This window comes from Dermochelys coriacea, chromosome 1, assembly GCF_009764565.3.
Source record: "Dermochelys coriacea isolate rDerCor1 chromosome 1, rDerCor1.pri.v4, whole genome shotgun sequence".
NCBI classification, from domain to species: Eukaryota; Metazoa; Chordata; order Testudines; family Dermochelyidae; genus Dermochelys; species Dermochelys coriacea.
The window spans coordinates 304,149,992-304,169,232 of record NC_050068.2 but is presented as its reverse complement, the minus strand read 5'-3'; the positions used below and the strand labels follow the sequence as shown (position 1 = coordinate 304,169,232).

General features: G+C 38.5%; 1 protein-coding gene across 1 annotated transcript in view; it reads left to right on the top strand.

Moving 5' to 3' along the window:
* The window catches only part of PPP1R3A (protein phosphatase 1 regulatory subunit 3A), a 52,295-nt gene extending 38,253 nt beyond the window's left edge, over positions 1-14,042 (top strand). Inside the window, exons 2-4 of the mRNA XM_038401402.2 lie at positions 6,705-6,763; positions 6,874-7,010; positions 9,260-14,042. Of these exons, the coding sequence (XP_038257330.1) occupies positions 6,705-6,763; positions 6,874-7,010; positions 9,260-12,238 (3,175 nt within the window). The 3' untranslated portion in view covers positions 12,239-14,042. The remainder of the gene's footprint in view (positions 1-6,704; positions 6,764-6,873; positions 7,011-9,259) is intronic.
* The last annotated feature ends 5,199 nt before the right edge of the window (positions 14,043-19,241 follow it).

The following is a 19,241-nucleotide window of genomic DNA, read 5'->3' as shown; positions in this document are numbered from 1 at the left end:
TCCTGGACTTTTATGGCTCCATATCATTATCTAAACACATGTGTTGATTAAAAGGAATACCAAATAGTCACTGAACCTACAAGAAGTGATGCTCTTTTAGATTTGGTATTGGTGAGTGATAAGGAACTCATAGAAGAACTGGTTGTAGAGGACAATCTTGGTTCAACTAAATGGAAGGATAAACAAAAATAGATCTGCAACTAGAGTCCTTGATTTCAAAAGGGCAAACTTTATAAAATTAAGGCAATTAATTAGGGAAGTGGTCTGGACCGAAGAACTCAAGGATCTGAATGTGGAGGAGGCTTGAAATTACTTTAAGTTAAAGTTGCAGAAACTATCTGAAGCCTGTATCCCAAGCAAGGGGAAAAAATCATAGGGAAGGGTTGCAGACCAAGCTGGATGAGCGAGCATCTCAAACAGGTTGTTAAAAGAAAGCAGAAAGCCTACAAGGAATGGGAGATCGGATGGATCAGAAACGAAAGTTATCTCATGGAGGTCAGATACTGTAGGGGAAAATAGAGAACTGCCAAAAGCCATGCAGAGTTAGACCTTGCAAAGAAAATTAAAAACAACAGTAAAAGGTTCTATAACCATGTAAATAAGAAGAAAACCAGGAAAGAACAAATGGGACCACTAAGCACAGAAGATGGAGTGGAGATTAAAGCTAATCTAAGCGTGGACCAATACCTAAACAAATATTTTGCCTCAGTTTTGAATAAAGGTAATGAGGACCTTAGGGGTAGTGGCAGCCTGGCTAGTGGAAATGAGGATATGGAAGTAAAAATTACCACATCCGAGGTGGAAGTCAAACTTAACTCAAACAGTTTAATGAGACTAAATTAGGGGCCTGTATAATCTCCATCCAAGAATATTAAAGAAACTGGCACATGAAAGTACAAGCTCAAATTGCAAAGATTTTTAATGGTTTCAGAGTAGCAGCCGTGTTAGTCTGTATTCGCAAAAAGAAAAGGAGTACTTGTGGCACCTTAGAGACTAACAAATTTATTAGAGCATAAGCTTTCGTGAGCTACAGTTGGGGGTTTTACCCTATGACTGGAGAATTGCTAATATAGTACCTATTTTTAAGACAGGGAAAAAAACGTTATATAGGAAAGTATAGGCCTGTTAGTTTGACCTCAATTGCATGCAATATCTTAGAAAAATTTTTGAAAGAGAAAGTAATTAAGGACATTGAGTAAACAGTAATTGAGATAAAACATAGTGTGGTTTTAAAAAGGATAGATTGTGCTAGACGAACCTAATCTCCTTTGAGAAGATAGCTGATTTTTTTAGATAAAGGAAATGTAGTAGATCTAATCTAACTGGATTTCAGTAAGGGATTTAATACAGTTCCACATAGTTAAATTGGAGACTCAAAGAGATTGACTTGTTTAGCCTAAGCAAATGAAGGCTGAAGGGAGATATGAGTATTTTCTATAAATACATCAGAGGAATAAATACCAGGGAGGGAGAGGAGTTATTTAAGTCAAGCATAAATGTTGATACAAGAACAAATGGATATAAACTGACCATCAACATGTTTAGCCTTCCAAGGGGTATAGTGGGCACAAAAAACCTAACTGGCTTAAAGACTGAGCTTTTTAAGTTTATGGAGGGGATGGTATGATGAAACTGCCTACAATGGCATTTAGCCAATCTGCATCTGCTAGTAGCAAATATCCTCAATGTCCAGTAATGGGACACTAGATGGGGAGGCTCTGAGTTACCACAGATAATTCTTCCCCAGGTGTCTGGCTGTTGTGTCTTGCCGGAATGCTCAGGGTTCAATTTACTGCCATATTTGGGATCAGGATGGAATTCCCTCCCCCCCCCCAGGTCAGATTAGCAGAGACCCTACATTTTTTTCTGCCTTCCTCTGCAGCATGGGACACAGGTAATTTTCAGGTTTAAATTAGTGTAAATGATGGGTGTTCTGTAACTTGAAGTCTTTAAATTGTGATTTGAGGACTTCAGGAACTCAGCCAGAGGTTATGGGTCTATTACAGGAGTGGGTGGGTGAGGGTCTGTGGCCTGAAATGTGCTGGAGTCAGACTAGATGATCATGATGGTCCCTTCTGGCCTTAGCGTCTTTGAGTCTATTTTGAAAGTGAACAGAGGCTTTGTGGCTGCCAAAACATGGGGAGATGCATGCAGAGCCCTGTGAGTTTCCTGCAATACCAATGAGATCATTAATACATAAAACAGGTGCTGCATTATGTATTTTTTAATTTGTTTACATTTTATATAACCCCAATAGTGAGCTAGGCACTTTCCAGGTGAGTATGAAGTATTGGTTGATAGCCTGATGGGCTTAAAGTCTAGATAAACAATGTAGAAACAGTGGAAGGGGAAATGGATGCAATGAAATGCAGTGTGACTGAATGGTGACGTTTAATATCTCTTGATGGTAATAGACATTTTCTCTCATCTAATTACCATTTCTCCCTGGAGATTACTAATGTTTGTAGGCTTTTTAGAAGAAGTATAGTTTAAGGATGAACTTGAAAAAGGCTGGAGGCATGGCAGACTAAGCAATAATTTATATGCTTTAGGTATTAACTGAAGTCCTTATATGTATCACAGGAGAAACACAGAACCCCAAATCAAGTTGTCACATGTAAAAGAAGGACGACTAGGGTTTGGATTTTAAGCAGTTTAGTTTTCCAATGTACTTATTTATCATTTAAGTTTGTATATATATTCAGTGAATAAGTGGGGAGTTTAAAGTATTTTTTGAATATATACTATATGTGGAGTTGGTAGCAATTCTAGAGTTAATGTTGCCTAAAACTTTCCATTATAAGATAACTTGGCCAACTTTTAACCATTTTGTCTGAAGATTTCCATGTTTGCTCTCTGCCTTAGGTTGAATTTTTAAAATAAATTTCAGCAAAAGCAATCCATCCATTTCTCAGAAGAAAGTTAGGAAAAATAAGTAGTTTTGTCCTTTTAAACATGTAAACAAAGTGTGTGTCATGTTCCCTCTGGTCCCTTATAGCCACAAAGAGTATAACAGCCTGTTACTGCTATGGGTTGTACTTTTCACTCAAGTGGGGAGGTCTGTGTTGTGAATATAAAGAGCTTGGTTTCAAACCCAGTTGACAACTCATAATACTCACACAATCGAATTTTTGTTTTGTTCAGACTGTTTTCAAACCTAGAAAATTACATACAAAACTACTTCAAAACATTGCTTCAACATTAAGGTTGCAAGTCAAGCACTCAAAAGTTAGGAAATACCGGTTGTCCCAGCTGTCTGACTCAGGAAAATTGACGTTTTAAAAACATATCATTTGTATGATTGGTTCTTGTGGATAAGGCATGGGAGAAGAAGACAGAATATCTTGGTTGTTTTCTCAGGCTTGTCTCAGCTATCAGTACATTGGCTGAAAAATGAATTTTTTGTAGCACCAAAACTACTTTCAGATTTAGGTCAAATTCAGCATATAGTTCTGGCCAAAAAAAAAGGAAACATATTTTGAAAAAGTTGGAATGTTTCTGCCATGTCAAAATGAAACATTTCTATTTCTTGTCTCAAGGTGTTTTATTTTAACCATTTTGAAATGTTTAATGTTGTTTCGATTGTTTTGAAGTGACATTTTGACTTTTTGTTTCAATGTGGCATTCTGTTTAAATTTAGCTAATTTTTTTTAAAAAGAACAAAAGGGTGAAACATACCTGAAAATTACCCAGAAACAAAACTCTGAAAGTTTTTTTATTTTGAGTTCAGTGAACACATGCAGGTATTAGAATTTGCCCTCCACAAACACGATTTATTTAGTGGGTGGTCGTACACTTTAGCATTTGCAGACACAGTATTAGAAATGTTTGATTGTGTTTTGAGATGTTTCATCCTGCAAAGTGTGGTGGTGTGTCTGTACTTGTGCACACACATAAGTGGAGGCTCAGTAGAGGGATGGCTGAAAGCATGGCCTTTAAACTCTCTGTGATTCAGTTCCTTATTTCACAGGGTTGCCTCCGGATTATTAATATCTTAAATGCTTTGATCCTTCGTACAATCCAGAGTGGCATACGAAGCAGTCATTGCTTGAGCACCACAAAGGACACCAAAATTGTCCTTTGACAGGGGACTCATACCCTGTGGTTATATTATCATCATTTATTATCTGTGTTACAGCAGTGCCCCAAAACTCTAATCTAGAATCAGGACCCATTGTGCTAGCTGCAAACCAGCAAGTAATAAGAAGATGGACCCTCTCCCAGGGTGCTAAGAATCTAGGTTTATAACACTGTTCCACTTTAATGGGACTATAACACATCTCAATGTTAGTAAGGGTGGCAGGAATTGACCCTAAATGAGCTGAGGCCAAGAACTTAGCAGGATTCAAGACTGATTGGACATTTATACGGATATTAAGAATAGCCACAGTTATAATTAATTATAACAAAAAATTGTGAAAGGGATATTAAACCTCATGCTTTAGAACCGATTTCTAACTATTAGAGATCAGGATCAGATGTAATGAGGGGGAGGCAGATTACCCCACATCTACCGCTGTGGGGTTCTTATACCTTCCTCTGATGTCTCTAGTGCTGGTGACTGTCCGTGACAGGGTAGGTTTCAGAGTGGTGGACTAGATGGATCTTGGCTCCAGCCATGTAGCCAGGTGGAGGGAATAGGGGGAGCAATCCAAAAAAAGGCGCCACCCACTGCGGCACTTTTACGCACCCAGCGGCGCTCCGGCAGCAGGCCCTCACTCGCTCCGGGTGTCTTCGGCGGCACTGAAGGTCCAGCCTCCAAGGTACTGCCGAAGACCTAGAGTGCCGCCAGGTGAGTAAAAGCACCCTTTTTTTGGATCGCTCCCCCTGTTCCCTCAACAGGGGAAAATTTAAAAGGCGCCAAAACATTCACAAGGTGCCACTTGTGCTCAATGGGGGAGCGGCTGCTCCCCCGCTCCCCACCTAGCTACGCCACTGTTTGGATCTGAGCCAGTCTGGCAATTCCTGAAACTCAGAGTCATACAAAAAGTAGAAACTCTGTCAAATTATGAAGAATTAATATAAAAAAACAAACACAAACATATAGGAACAATATTAGAAAGGCCAAGGCACAAAATGAGATTAAACTAATTAGGGAAATAAAGGGTAACAAGAAAACATTTTACAAATACATGAGAAGTAAGAGAAAGACCAAGGACAGAGTAGGCCCAATGAGGAGGGAAACGAAATGCAATGGTGGAAAGACAATAATAGAAAACACTGCAATGGCTGAAGTGTTAAATGCCTTTTTTGTTTCACTTTTCAAACTAAAAGTTACCAGTGATTGGATGACTAACATAGTGAACATCAGTGTAAGTGGGGTAGGCTACCCCAGAGGCTAGGGAAAGAACAACTCAAGAATTACGTAGATAAATTTGATGTCTTCAGGTTGGCAACGCCTGACGAAATACATCCTAGAATACTTAAGGAACTAACTGAAAAGATCTCTAAACGATTAGCAATTATCTTGGAGAACTTGTGGAGGATGGAAAAGATCCTGGAGGACTGGAAAAGGGCAAATATAGTACTTATCTATAAAATTTATTAAAGGTCTAGAAAACACGATCTCTGAGGAAAGATAGAAAAAATGGATTTGTTTAGTTTGTAGAAAAGAAGAATGAGGAGAGACATGATAACAGTCTTCAAGTACATAAAAGGTTGTTATAAAGAGGAGGGTGATAAATTGTTCTTAACCACTGAGGACAGGAAGAAATGGGCTTAACCACTGAGGACAAGAAGCAATGGGTTTAAACTGCAGAATGGGAATTAGGTTAGACACTAGGAAAAACTTTCTAACAGTAAAGGAAGTTAAGCACTGGAACAGATTACCTAGGGAGATTGTGGAATGTCCATCACTGGAGGTTTTTAAACACAGATTACACAGACAACTCTCATGGATGGTCTAGATGCTACTTAGTCTTCCCTCAGTGCAGGGGACTAGACTAGATCACCTATCAAGGTCTCTTCCAATCCTACATTTCTATGATGCTAATTCCTATGTTCCTAGAGGAGTAAAGGCAGGATTTTATGAAAAGGTGATAACAGTAGATGTCCAAATTCTTTTATCATAGTATAAATTTATCATCCTCCTTCTGAATTAAGGAATTTTTTGGTGACAGAAGTAATGTTATATCAGTTCAACTGAATGAAGTTTGAGTAAAATGGAACAGAAAAAAAGTTAATTGAAAAATATTAGAAAGCCATTTCCAGTACCACAATTGGTCTTGCAATTCACAAAACTTATTCACTGAGACCAACATAAAAATGTTCTATCTCATGGAGATGGAATCCACAACTGATATAATAATTTACATTTGTCCTTTCTATTTTTTTTTTTTGAGATTACATCCCTACAAGGGCCTGATCCTAAGTGCCATCAACTCCCATTGAAGTGGGCACTCAGCATTTATCTTTAGGTGTTTTCATTGTATCTCTCTCTGAATCAAAAATAGAATGTGATTTCCGTAAATTTCATTCACTAGAATGTCTCGATCAGTTCCTTCTCTCACCAAGGGTTAAAGTCACATCATTACAAAAAAATTTCTTTTATAAAATTGTGATCAGCAAGGTTATATTTCTGCCAAATTTCAAATCACATAAAAGATTGTGCATCATTAACCAGCTGTCTTTAGGTTTAGGTCTAAAAGGATTTGGAACAATAATTGTTGCAGAATAACACATTAAGTTTCTTTTGCATTTAACAGCAAAGAAGAAATATTGGCAATATCTGATGAAGACATATGGAATGATTCAAGGACTTCAGGTACAACAGCTAGTTTAATTAGTTCTTCCTTACTGCACATGTTAATTAAAATAGATAATGTAACAAACAGTCCAAATGGATGTTAAAGTATATTTTTGTTAACTCTTCAGAGGCAAACATCCCCGAAATTGTTTATTCACATGAGAAGGACAAAGACATTGAATCGCAACATGAAAATGTAAAAGATATAAATGTTGAATGCAATGAAGATAATAAGGAAGATAATGAAAAAGAATTAGAGTTTCTGGTAAGTGTTATACAATTATATCCACAGTGTTAGATGATATGAATCCATTTACACATCAAAGGTGGTGAAAAAGCCCCTTTTAACAGATCTGACAGATGTACTAATTTACAAATGTAAAACCATAGTCTGTATTTTTATTGTATCTCCTTCTGAATCAACAACAGAAGGTGATTTCAGTAAATTTCATTAAGTTCTTGTGGTCTTAAATTAATGACTTCTCTCTGTTACTTCATTATCAGAGGATCTAAGTGATCGTTTCAAAGAATTAGAACACTGACCTTTCAAAGATCTCTCTTCCTAGTCTCTGTGATGAGTATATACTTAATATAAACATTTAACGTTTGGTAAAATTCCTGTATTTATGGTACTGTGAGACTTACAGATGTTTCAGAGATTAACTATGTAATACACTACATGAACAAAATTCCAATATCTATAATTTTAACAGGAAAAATTATATAACTACTACAGTAGACTTTTCTAGATCTGTATTTAGCATTAAATTTGTTATCATAAATTTCACATTCAGTGAACATTCAATCTATTTGGGGATTTTTATGGTTTGGCTTGCATTTTGCACCACGAAGGAAGAAATGGCAGTAAATGAGACACATACAGCCATCTCTTATTCTCGGTGCCTGTTCTGAGCTTATGTCTTTTGCGTACATACATTCATAATCATCGATTAAAATGGCTATTGCCTGTGAAAATGTGAATGCTGAATCAGACCAGAGAGCAAGAGGAGTGGCACTCAGTCTTTTTGATAGGGAGGAGAATTATTTCCTCACACTTAAGTATGAAATTTTCTTAGCTCTAACTTTAAGAAAGTTCAAAGTTGTCATCTATTGTAGGAGCTCCTACTGCCTGAAAAAATCAACATCTTCATTTTTTTTAAAACAAAACGTATATTTTTAAAAAAGGCCCTAAAAATCACATCTTTTTTCTTGATTTACCCTGTTCCAATGAGCAGGTTCAAATATAACAGTTTGTTTATAAATTACAGAGATTGTCCATACAGTAAATGAAGAGGGAAGCTGTAATTTAGATGTTAATTTGTACTATGCACTCTTTAATGAATTAAACAATGAAGATCTATAATAGATGGAAATACAACCAAATCTTTGAAACCCACAGGCATTGGCTCACAAGACAGCTGTGCAGTTGACAAGTAACATGAGCCTTATGTGAGAAGAGGGGGAAATCGTAAGATTTGCATATAATTATTGAGATCATGCAAATGTCAGTTATGAGAAGCAAAAAAACCACAGGCATCTCACTGTTAAATCCTGACAGTTGGCATCACCGAAGAGCTCAAATACATTTGAGCACCAGTTGGCAGAGGGTCATTAAAACAGAATTTGCAGAGACATTAGCTCCCTCACTTTTCTTTGAGTGACGTTTTACTATTAATAGTTTGCAGTGGCTTTGCAGAAAACATATTAATAAGAGAAATTGTAATGGGGATATCTACAGCAAGTGTAAATGTAACAAGGTGTGCCTGAGAAGCTATCCTCTAATTGATCAGCATGGAGTTATCAATGTGAGTATGTTAAAGTGAAGAGAGAGTGCAATGACAAGCAGGCACAGCTGAATAATACAATATGATATTTGGGAGCTAGGGAAGGAGAATGATTAGTTTCTGGCCTTTTTCTTCACTAATCTCATTTCCAATGTCTGCCTTACCAGATTGTCTAAAAACATTCTGGTTTGAAGCCTGCAAAATGGTTCCTAAGAGAAATGAAGCAAAGATCATTCTAACAGTACATGTCAGTATGCAACATGTCTTTGTTTTACTGGACAATACTGAATGTTACCAGGCTTTGATGTACTGTATCAATGCTCTCACTAAAAACAAAACAACCCAAACAAACACACAAACAAAAAAACCAACAAAAACCCCACAACCCTGGAACTGAATGTGCAGAGCTAACTGAATTAGCCTCCCATTTAGAGAATATTCTCTTTAAGTTTCATTTGTATAAAATGCACTTGCAGCTTACTGAATTCATGAATAAAGAAACAGCATTCTGAATACTATTGATGTCCTTCTCCTTTCAGACTCACTATAAATCTCATTACATATGTTAAAAAATACATACAATGCAAATTTTGCAAATTGTTCGGAACATGTTTCCATAAAAGCTTTGAAACCAAAAACAAAACTTTCCATAATGAAAACCTGCCTCATTCATTTTGAATAATTTTTATAGAGCTCATTCTGATCATTCTTTTCTATTCTATTTTTTCAGCTAAGTCAGCAGTTCACAAGAACTAGAGGTACTTCTTCCAGAGATGAAAGGAATTTATACACAACAGAGCCAGTTAATTTTCCAAATGAAGCCCAAGGACTGGAGAATAAGCTAACACTTATGGAAACAGGCACTGACTTGCTCAGGGAGCCTGTATCTATCAGTTCCCTTTCAGAAAATACTTTACAAGAGCTAGGAGAAGAATTACATGATAACAAAAAGTATTCCATAAGATATGATTATAGTCAGCCATTAGCAAAGGAACTTACTGCAGGCTCTGTAAACAATACTGAACAGCCTTTGGAATGCATTGATACCAGTGAAATGCTTTTATCACAGGAATATTTGCCTGGAACAATGCAAAATGTGACTATCCATATTAAAGATACTGTCTTAAGCAGACAAGGAATGAGCCATGTAGATATTTCAAAAGGTGAAACAGATAGTGCCTCAGGAAGTGAAATGATGGAGAGGTTATTCATCAGTGGGGATGATGCTGATATCTACAAAGAGGCCTGTGAAATGAGACCAGAAACAATTTCTTCAGAGCATGATGAATCAATGCAATTAAATACATGCGTAACTGAAGCACTGGATGACAATGCTAATCCAGCTCCAGAACGACACATTCTGCAAACATCTCACCTAATGCTAGCCTCGGTATTGCCAGACAGTGACAAACATGAAGAAAAAGGTGAGATGATTTTAAGCAAAGATCAGGTACATTTAAGAGGAGATATATGTGCTGATGCTTTTGCACATTCTGATATCTCAATAGATTCCTCGAAAAGCCCGTATGCAGAAAAAGAAGTTGTGGCAGAAGTATCAAAAAAAGAATATAACTCTGATATAGGAAAAGAGGAGGAAGAAATCAAGTTAGATGAGTTAGGACTAATTGAAGAGCAGGAGAGTGTTGACACCATAGCTCCAAAACTTTTCAGTGTTCATGGAAAATATATTACTGAAACAAAAACCACAACATTGCCATCAGCTTCGGATAATAAACATGAAGCCAAGCCTTCACAAGCAGAAGACTGGATGATTTCCCATGTAGCTGATGAAAGAAGAACTGAAGACAGTCATGAATTCAAAGAGTTTACTTGGCTAAAAGATAGGGGAAGCTCTGACAACAGAAGTCAAGGAAAAGAAATCACAAGCTCTGTTGAAGGCAAACCAGGGAAAGAGGAATACAGTGAATTAAGTGATGACTTGAGGAAAACAGACAGTAGATACCCTGATACCACTCAGAGTAAAATGACTACTTTCCCCACTGGTTACCCAGACTTTGCAGTGACAACTGGCAAAGCAAGAGCTACAAGTATTGTGCCATTGAACCCAGAGGATACGTTTGATACTAAGGAGAATGATCATAAGCTTTTTGAGGATCGAATGTACAGCCAAGATAATTTCCCAACAAACAAAAATATTTTGGAGACAGATCCTTGTCAACTTCAAATTGAGAAATCAGACCACATGGTTACAGATGATCAAAGCAGGGTAGGGTGTGAAAATCCAAAGTGGAGTGTTTTAGGAAGTCAACTAGTAGAAAGAGAGAGTGAGATAAATAGAACAGAAGAGATTAAAGAGCAAACAGATGGTGAAGTCACGTTGGGAATGAGGGATAAGACAAGGTATTTGACTGTTACTCCCATAGAAGAATTGTTTACCTGCCAAGAGACAGTGAGGTGTGAAAAGTCTTCTGTAGCTGAACATGGTAATATAGAGGAAGCAGAAGCAAGTACAGCTTATATAATTAAAACAACATCAGAAAGTGCTTCAGAAAAAACGTCTGCTAGTGAAAAAGCAGTAATTGCTAAGCTACCTCAAGAGACTGCAGTAAGTGACAGGCCCATAGAGGAAAAGGAAACAGCGTTTGATACACATGAAGGGAGAAATGATGGTTCACATTATACTCTTTGTCAACGCAATACAGTGGGTGTATTATATGACACCGACTTTGAAAAGGAATCAGTTTTAGATATTTATAATGCACATGTACGTGAAACACTGCAAGGAGAAATGATGTCTGTATGCAATACCAAGGAAAAAGTTTCCAAAGCAGAACATGACACTGGAAATAATCCACCTGTAGAGGAAACATTACAGGCTTCTGCTATAGAAGGAAAAGCAGGTTTGGAGCAGGATTTATATTCAGAAGAATCACTGAAAGCTCCCCCGAATCCTGAGCAGTGTCTGTACAGTGATGAAGCTGAAGAACTTCATAAAGAAGAAAGCATTTTTGGAACACTTTCCCATTCAGGTGCCAAAGGTGAAACAAAACCATCACCCTCTGATACAAATATTGTGCCCAGTTGTCATTATGAAAGCTCTTCAGCGACAACTTCTGAAGAGTCTATTGAGGTGGTTACTGCTGAGGTAGAAAATATGGAGCATCCATGTACAGCCCCTGCATTCAAATCCATTGCCAATATTTCTGCTGAGTCAGGGTATTATTTCAACCTACCAAGTGAAATGACATGTATTAATAAAAACACCGCTGCTGAGGTTGAACACAAAGAAGTTCTTGAGATTTCGGACATGTTGACTTCAAGTGATAGAAGAGAAAGGAATATAGGCCAATGCTTCCATCAAACAGAGTTCAGACAAGAGGAGTCATTAGGGCCAATGATTTTAATTAGTGAGCCTACTGAAGAAATAGAAGAGACAAGCTCTGAATCTGAAAGTTTAATAACTGAGGGAAAAATATTAAACTGGCCTGATGACTCAGAGTATGAAAACCAGCTCATTTCTGATTCTTCAGACATTTCTGACCAGAAAAGCGAAGCACATAATTTACGTAGTGAGTCTCTAGTTTTAAAGCATATCAGTTACAGAATCTTTTATTTCCTCTTGTTTATTGTATTTGTTGTAACAATCTACCACTATGATTTAATTGTTTGCTTTGCACTCTATCTATTTTCCTTGTATTGGCTATACTGGGAGGGAGGGAGAAGCAAGGAGTCTGTGAAAAAGGAGTAACATTAAGTTTAATTGTCTACATACTGTACTTAAGGTTTGAGGCTGATTACTTCCCCCCACCCTAAAGCATTTTAATTGTTAAAAGGAAATATTCATTGTTAGAACCAGAGCGAGTTTTCTCTTGAAGCATCTTTCAAAAAGGAATACATATGAAGTTTGCTTCTTCATATAAGTAATTTTTCTATATAGGACCATTATGTTTGGATCATTAAATACCTATATGAACATGAGATCTGAAGCACATCAAGTTAAAATTAAGTACAGATGTTGCTCCTTAGCATGCTGGGAGGTTGAATGCTTCATATCTCTGCAGTACTTAAAAACACCATTTCTTGCATTAATTTCTCTTGCAGTAAAGCTTCATGGTTTTTTCTGAGTTTTTCTAACATTTTATACAGTAGAAAGAAAAGGAGTACTTGTGGCACCTTAGAGACTAACAAATTTATTAGAGCATAAGCTTTCGTGAGCTACAGCTCACTTCATCGGATGCATCCGATGAAGTGAGCTGTAGCTCACGAAAGCTTATGCTCTAATAAATTTGTTAGTCTCTAAGGTGCCATAAGTACTCCTTTTCTTTTTGCGAATACAGACTAACACGGCTGCTACTCTGAAACCTGTTATACAGTAGATAACAGGGGAATGGCATTATGGCTAAATCAGTACTTTAATATTGATCTTGCAAATGGTGATCTACTACTGTAATTAACCAAAACATTTTGGGAGGTGAAATTGGTTGGTAGATTGAATAGTTCTTTCAGTTTTTTATTTCATTGTTTTGAGTTAGTGCAATAATAATATTCAGATCTGAAAATATCAAGCTTAGACTCCAGTAACATTATGTAACTTTGAATACGTAATACTTCAGCAGACTATATTAACTACTTTCATACTATCGAGCTGAAGGATATAGCAATGAGCCTGTTACAATTCACTTGCACAAACATTTATAGATGGGTTGTCTTCAGATCATATTTATATATTTTTTGTAAATGAAGACTGTGTAACACAGCTGAAGAATTTAATTGAATTCAAAATTATTCCAGATAGACCTTTTGAATGATGTTTTTCACCAGTGTTGTTTAAGAAAGGCATTCGTATCTTCAAAGCATCAAATAAAAAAAAAAGAGTGAATGATTTGATTGTGTGCGGCGTGTTCAGAATTGGGTTTGTGGCCTTTTTTTATAAGCTAACTAGGTCTCATTAAAGTACAGTAAAATAAATGATGAAGGAAAACATGGGACATGAGCTTTGCCTCCAAAAAGGCTCCATTGTGCTGCTGTGGTGGTACACAATAGCCCCTAACAAGGTAGTTGGGGGACTCCGAACATAGGGGGCATGCTGGGAGGTTCACTGCTTCTAAGACACTCTTTTCCCATGTACAGACATGCCAGGAGCATGTCAGAAAAGGAAAGGGAGTAGCCAGAGCATGCAGGACTCCAGCAATTTCTAGCTGCAGAAAATCCTGAGGGGAGTCATTGCAACCAAGCATACCGTGGAGTAGCCCTGAGGCTGCATAATGTTACTGGGACCCCAGAGATTGAAGAAGGGCAAAAGTGGCTTTGAGCCACATAGGTTCCTCTCCTCGCAGCTCTGCATAGCTGAAGACCTGTGCCATTGTGGAGGCTGCAAAAGGCTTAGGTGCAAAATGTGGCTGAAGCTAGATAATGGTCAGGTTAATCACTTGTTTCAATCATTAGTTAAGCACTGAAACAAATTTTTGAAAGCTCACTTACTTGTAGCAGAATGTTAGGAGACTTTGCTACAGGAGTGACCTTGACTTTCCTGTTCTCCAGGAAGGTGAACCTTTGGAGCATCATGGAAGTGATCCATTCCGTGGGGTATGGAACGGTGTTGATGACCTACTGCTGATGTATGTAGTGGTGGTTGAATATATGGACTACTATTCACTGCAATTCTGACCTGGGTGATGTTAGTAGGTGCCTAGAGGCTTTGAACAGTTGCCAGGGAAACTTGTAGTAACACAGTCCTTATTAGAAGGACAGCCAGGGAATCCAGTCATGAAAGGAAGTGTGGCTAGCTCATGTAAGGTGATCCCTGAATCTTGAGGGACTGCAAGAGGCATGAGACCTGGAGGACTCTCTTGCTCTTTGTTGGATTGAACTAGCAGATTGATCCATGCTAGAAGAACAGGGACACTTTGGTGTGAAAAGCCATCTGTATTTAATGAAGTGGTCACATGTGGCTTCTTTCATTTATTTGAACTCAAAACTTTGCTTGGTATTCTTCGCTTGGTCTTGATTCATCTGTCCTGTCACAGTCAGAAAGGAAGGGAGGGATAAATGGTGGGACCAGAATTAAAGGTGGAAGAACATGAGCACACTTCATCTAGATCAGTCTTTGAACAATAGCCAGGCAAAACTAGGGAAAGCCCATGGGAGAATATAGGTACATGCAAACTACAGATGAGCCGAATAAATATGCATGTATTGGAGCTACACTGGTATGATACATTTTTTATGAATATGCATTCAAAAGAAAAAAGAATCAGCGTCCTTCTAATCTGTTCTGAGTTATAATGTAGTTTAAAAAATAGCTGAAGATCATCTAAATGATTTTTTCTGTCCCTTCATATAGTAAATATACACTGTAAGCTAGCTCCAAATGACGTGTTCCATTCATCCCTGTGTCCAGTAGGTTAGGAATCTCAAACTTTTCCATTTTAACGTGTACAAATATTCTGAGTTGAAATTTAGAGTAAATATTTGAATGTTAGAGTGAGCGTAGTTTAATCTAAATACAAGTGGAATACTGTTAGCATTTCTCACATTTGGAATGGGATTTCTGTATTCTATATTTACGATGTTTAGTCAGCATATCATATCTTATGATGGCAAAACATAGCTCTAGATTGATCTGTGAACACAGGTGCCTGAACTTTTACTTATGTGCTTAAAACAAAAAAGCTATTCATTCTATCTTTTTTTTGTTTAACATTTGATATACCTTTTAAAAATCCTCTTACCTTTCTTTGTAGTCTGAAAACACTACCCTTATAACACTGGGAAAATATTAATCTTTGTGTTTTTACTTATTTCCGTGAAGAAATGGTTTATTGGCTTAAGCATTTAAAAAATCACATTTAACCTGTCCAGTAGTTCTCACAGCACGAATCTGGCTAGCCAGTAATAGCCACTGCTGCACACTAAACAAAACGGATGGTATGGTTCTATACAGCTTGCAGGCTTGTCACTATGAGAAGCCCAGTACTGATCTAACATAGAGACTAAATCACATTTAATTTGAAAGAAAATCTTTCTTTACTATATCAAGGGTACAAATTAGGGAATATCTCATGGTTGCTGTCTGAACTATACATCTAACGGATAAATGAATTTTCACATTTCAGCATTTCCTCTTGTCTAAATGTAACTTTCAACTAAAATTCTGAAGAGACTCAAGGAAGTTTGTGTCTGGGCAGCTGGTTATTAGAAGACAGTGAGGCTTAAAACCACCAATAATGTCACAAACGTGCTGTGCGGCTGATGTATTGCTGGTTGTCACTGTTGGCCTTCTGTCTGTGCAACATACAGACCACAGGCAGCAGAGAAAGGAGGGTCAGAGCAGAGATGGCAGGCTTCTGAGGGGCTCTTTTTGTTCATCACTAGAGATAGAGCTACGAGTGCCTACAGAGGCACCCTCCTGCCTCTGCCTTTGCTTTTCCAAACCCAGCAACAAGTGGGGAGCTTCTGCATTGGTGGGTGGGCAGCTGGGTTCTAAGTTTGGTTGTGGTGTATGTCAGGGCCGGGGAGGGTTCTAAGCTTAGCAATGGTTTGCTGAGCCTGGAGTATTGGGGCAGGGGAAGTGAAAGGTGGCAATAGGAAAGGAGGGGAGTCAGGATGGTGTTCTGAGCTTTGAAGTATTGCGTGGGGAAAGTTTCAGAGCTGAAGCAGTTAGTGCAGAGCAAAGAAGATGTTTATATAGGAAAAGGGGGATTTTCAGCCTAAGACACAAGCGAGTATGTGTGTGTCTGGTGAATGGGGTTGGGTTGGAAGTTGTGGGGATTGGAAAAGTTCTTAGCTGAGAGGGGGATGGAATGGGCTGGGTGAAGAGGGACATGGAATCAACTGATGAAGAAGGTTGTGTGTGAATTGGTGGTATGTGTTGTGTTGCGGCAGTGTGAGAGCTAGACTGGAGGGGTGATAGGAGGAGCATATTGGTACCAAGAAAATGTTTGCCTGAGTTTCAGTTTCATACCCCTCCTCTGAGGCTCTACTATATTGTGTGGCTAAGGAGCTGCTTGGCATCCTCTGCTATGCCTCCATGAAGCCAGTCAACAATCACAGGAGTAAGTGGCTTACACACCTCTTGGTTTCATGGGATGGGGGTCAGGATCTGGTCCTTTGTGTTTAATGAGCTGCTTTAGTTAGGAGACCATACAGTTTGATTAATGGGTGTTATTTAATATGTCTGTCACTTTATAAAGCTTTATCCAGTGAATATGTCTGTCCTGATTAATAAAAGAATATGAATGGAGCCTCTAAAATACAAAATGCTCTGTCACACAGTGATGTGATGCATTTTTAGTGCAGAATCCTGTTTATATTGTGCAGAGTTTATGTTGAATTTTAGCAGAATTTGTAGACAGTCTCTTAAAACAGAGAGAGAAAGAGAGGGAGGCGGATCAAGAGCAGCATGGGTGTGTATATGTGTGTGTTAGAACTTAAATAGTGGCTAAAAGGGGGTATTGTCTTACTCCAAATTCAGGTTGATCTTGTGATCGACACATCACAGCTCTCTAAAACACACCCCAATCCAGAATAGGGCACAACACCAACCAAGACTCATATTTTTCCCCACTGGTGATATTAACAATGATGAAAGCACCATTAGCAGAAAGCAGATGATGAAGGACTGCAGTCTCTGGGGTAAAAGATATGCTTCATTTTCTCTTAGGGCTTGTTTACAATGTGCTTTAGTCTGCACTACAGGGGGATAAATTCTAGTGTGCAGTAGTAGTGTGTTGTGCAGCAGCTGGCCTGTGTGGATCCTACTGGCGTGTACTAAGGGTACACTAAATCTACACTGCCCGCCACTTTTGGCAGCATGTAGGGCATGTGTAGCTACACACTGCAGTGAAAAGTAGTCTGCATCTATCCTGAGATGCGTAGTTACATGAATCAGTGAAAGGCTCTGGTAGCAGGGAGCTCCTGGAGCCTTTCCTTGCAGTGGGAAAAGACTACAGCAAAGCGGAGGCAGTGGGACACTATGTTATTAAAAATAGCTGTGTAGACAGGGGAGGCACTGCTTGGGCAAATAAAGAGCAGCGTGGGGTACATGCCCACAGTGTTCAGGTATGGTTCTAGTCTGCTCACCTATGCAATGCCTCACCACCTACACTGCTATTTATACCTGTGCTAGGGGTGCATGTAGTGTATGTACTCTATATGCTGCTGAAAGAAGTATGTAGTGAAGAAGTACCTAGTGTAAAAGGTCCATGGCATGCATTAATGCTACATGAAAATGCACTAAGAAACGTTTAGTCCATGCCAGCAGGATCTACAAGGGACCAACTAGAGCCATCTAGGGACCAAAGGTCATCTCTTTCTCAGGCCACCGCAGGCCTGCACATCCAAATTGACCCCACCCCCTCTTCTCACCCCACTGCCCCTTCCCACCTACCCCTTATTCCCCCCAAGGCTACCGCCTCACCTTACATGTGTGTCTTCTGCAGGGTCCAGGCACCTAATTAGTGGTGCCATGTCTGCGCAGCTCCACTAATTAGGTGGATGGTCCTTCATTCTCTTGTGTGCAGCTGCCCAGGCACGCACCTTAGAGCGAATTATCCGCGGACCACTTGAATGGAGCTCGCGGACCACTGGTGGTCCACGGACCACAGTTTGAGAACCTCTGCTCTAGAACATCTACAGCAAGTGCACTGCTGTAAACACAAGAGAGTCCGTGGGACCTTGTGCTAAAAGCTTTAGATTGGGATATTACTTCCACATTTCACATATGCAATTCATGTGACGGCTATTAACCAGTCTATCACTTTTGTGCTGAAACACTGACCTTTACCTTAAATCCTATGATAAGATATACAGAAAACTGCAAGTATAGTAGCATACTGTTTCATTCTTTCAGTAATGTGGAAGTTTGTGGTGCAAAGACATGTTTAGATAAATCAACACATTAGCTTGAAATGATCAAACATTACCAGGCATAAAGTGCAAGAAACTCAACACTAGCAACTGCTGCCATGACCTTTAAGACTAGCTGATCTGGTCAAACTTACACCTGTAGCTGTACATCAACTTTTAATGCAGACATACCATGCAAGAAGCAACCAGAATGATTTTTTCAAATGTGTCTTGTTTATACTGCATACAGTGGTATTGTGGCTTGTCATGTAATGACTGTAGCTTCCTTTTAATCCTACAAAACTCAACATCCTAAAAATTCAGTATATGCCAATTATAAATTCAGTGAATGAAAACTATAATGTCATTAATTCTAATTTTAATAAAACACAGTTTAACCATGTTTCATTCCTGGGAATATGGCTGTACTTTTGACTAATAGATGGCAATCAAAATGTTGGCATTCATCTGATCCTTTATGAAGATTATTTTTTATTATACCTTTCAAATGTGTACAATGATCTTACTGTCATGGAAAAGTCATTCCCACAATCCTTATCCAATTAGATGTTTTTTAAGAATCAAAATTGCAATGCAAAGGAAAAAGTGTTGGGGATGGGGATGCCTGGTCTTCAGTTGGTGTAACTCAGCCATGCTTCATCGAGTTTTAATGGAACTATGCTGATTTACACCAGGGGAGGATCTGGCCCAGATTTTCTTACGTACTTTTAATGCAAACACCAAGAAAAAGCAATCTTATGGCATAACAGCAGTAAGGACTCAGTTCAGAGCTAAAGGCCCTCAAATGTATAATTATTGTTATTATTTGTCTTACATTAACTAACTAACAACTAGAAGGCCCAACAGATTGATGGTCCTATTGTGCTAGGTGTGGTACAAACACA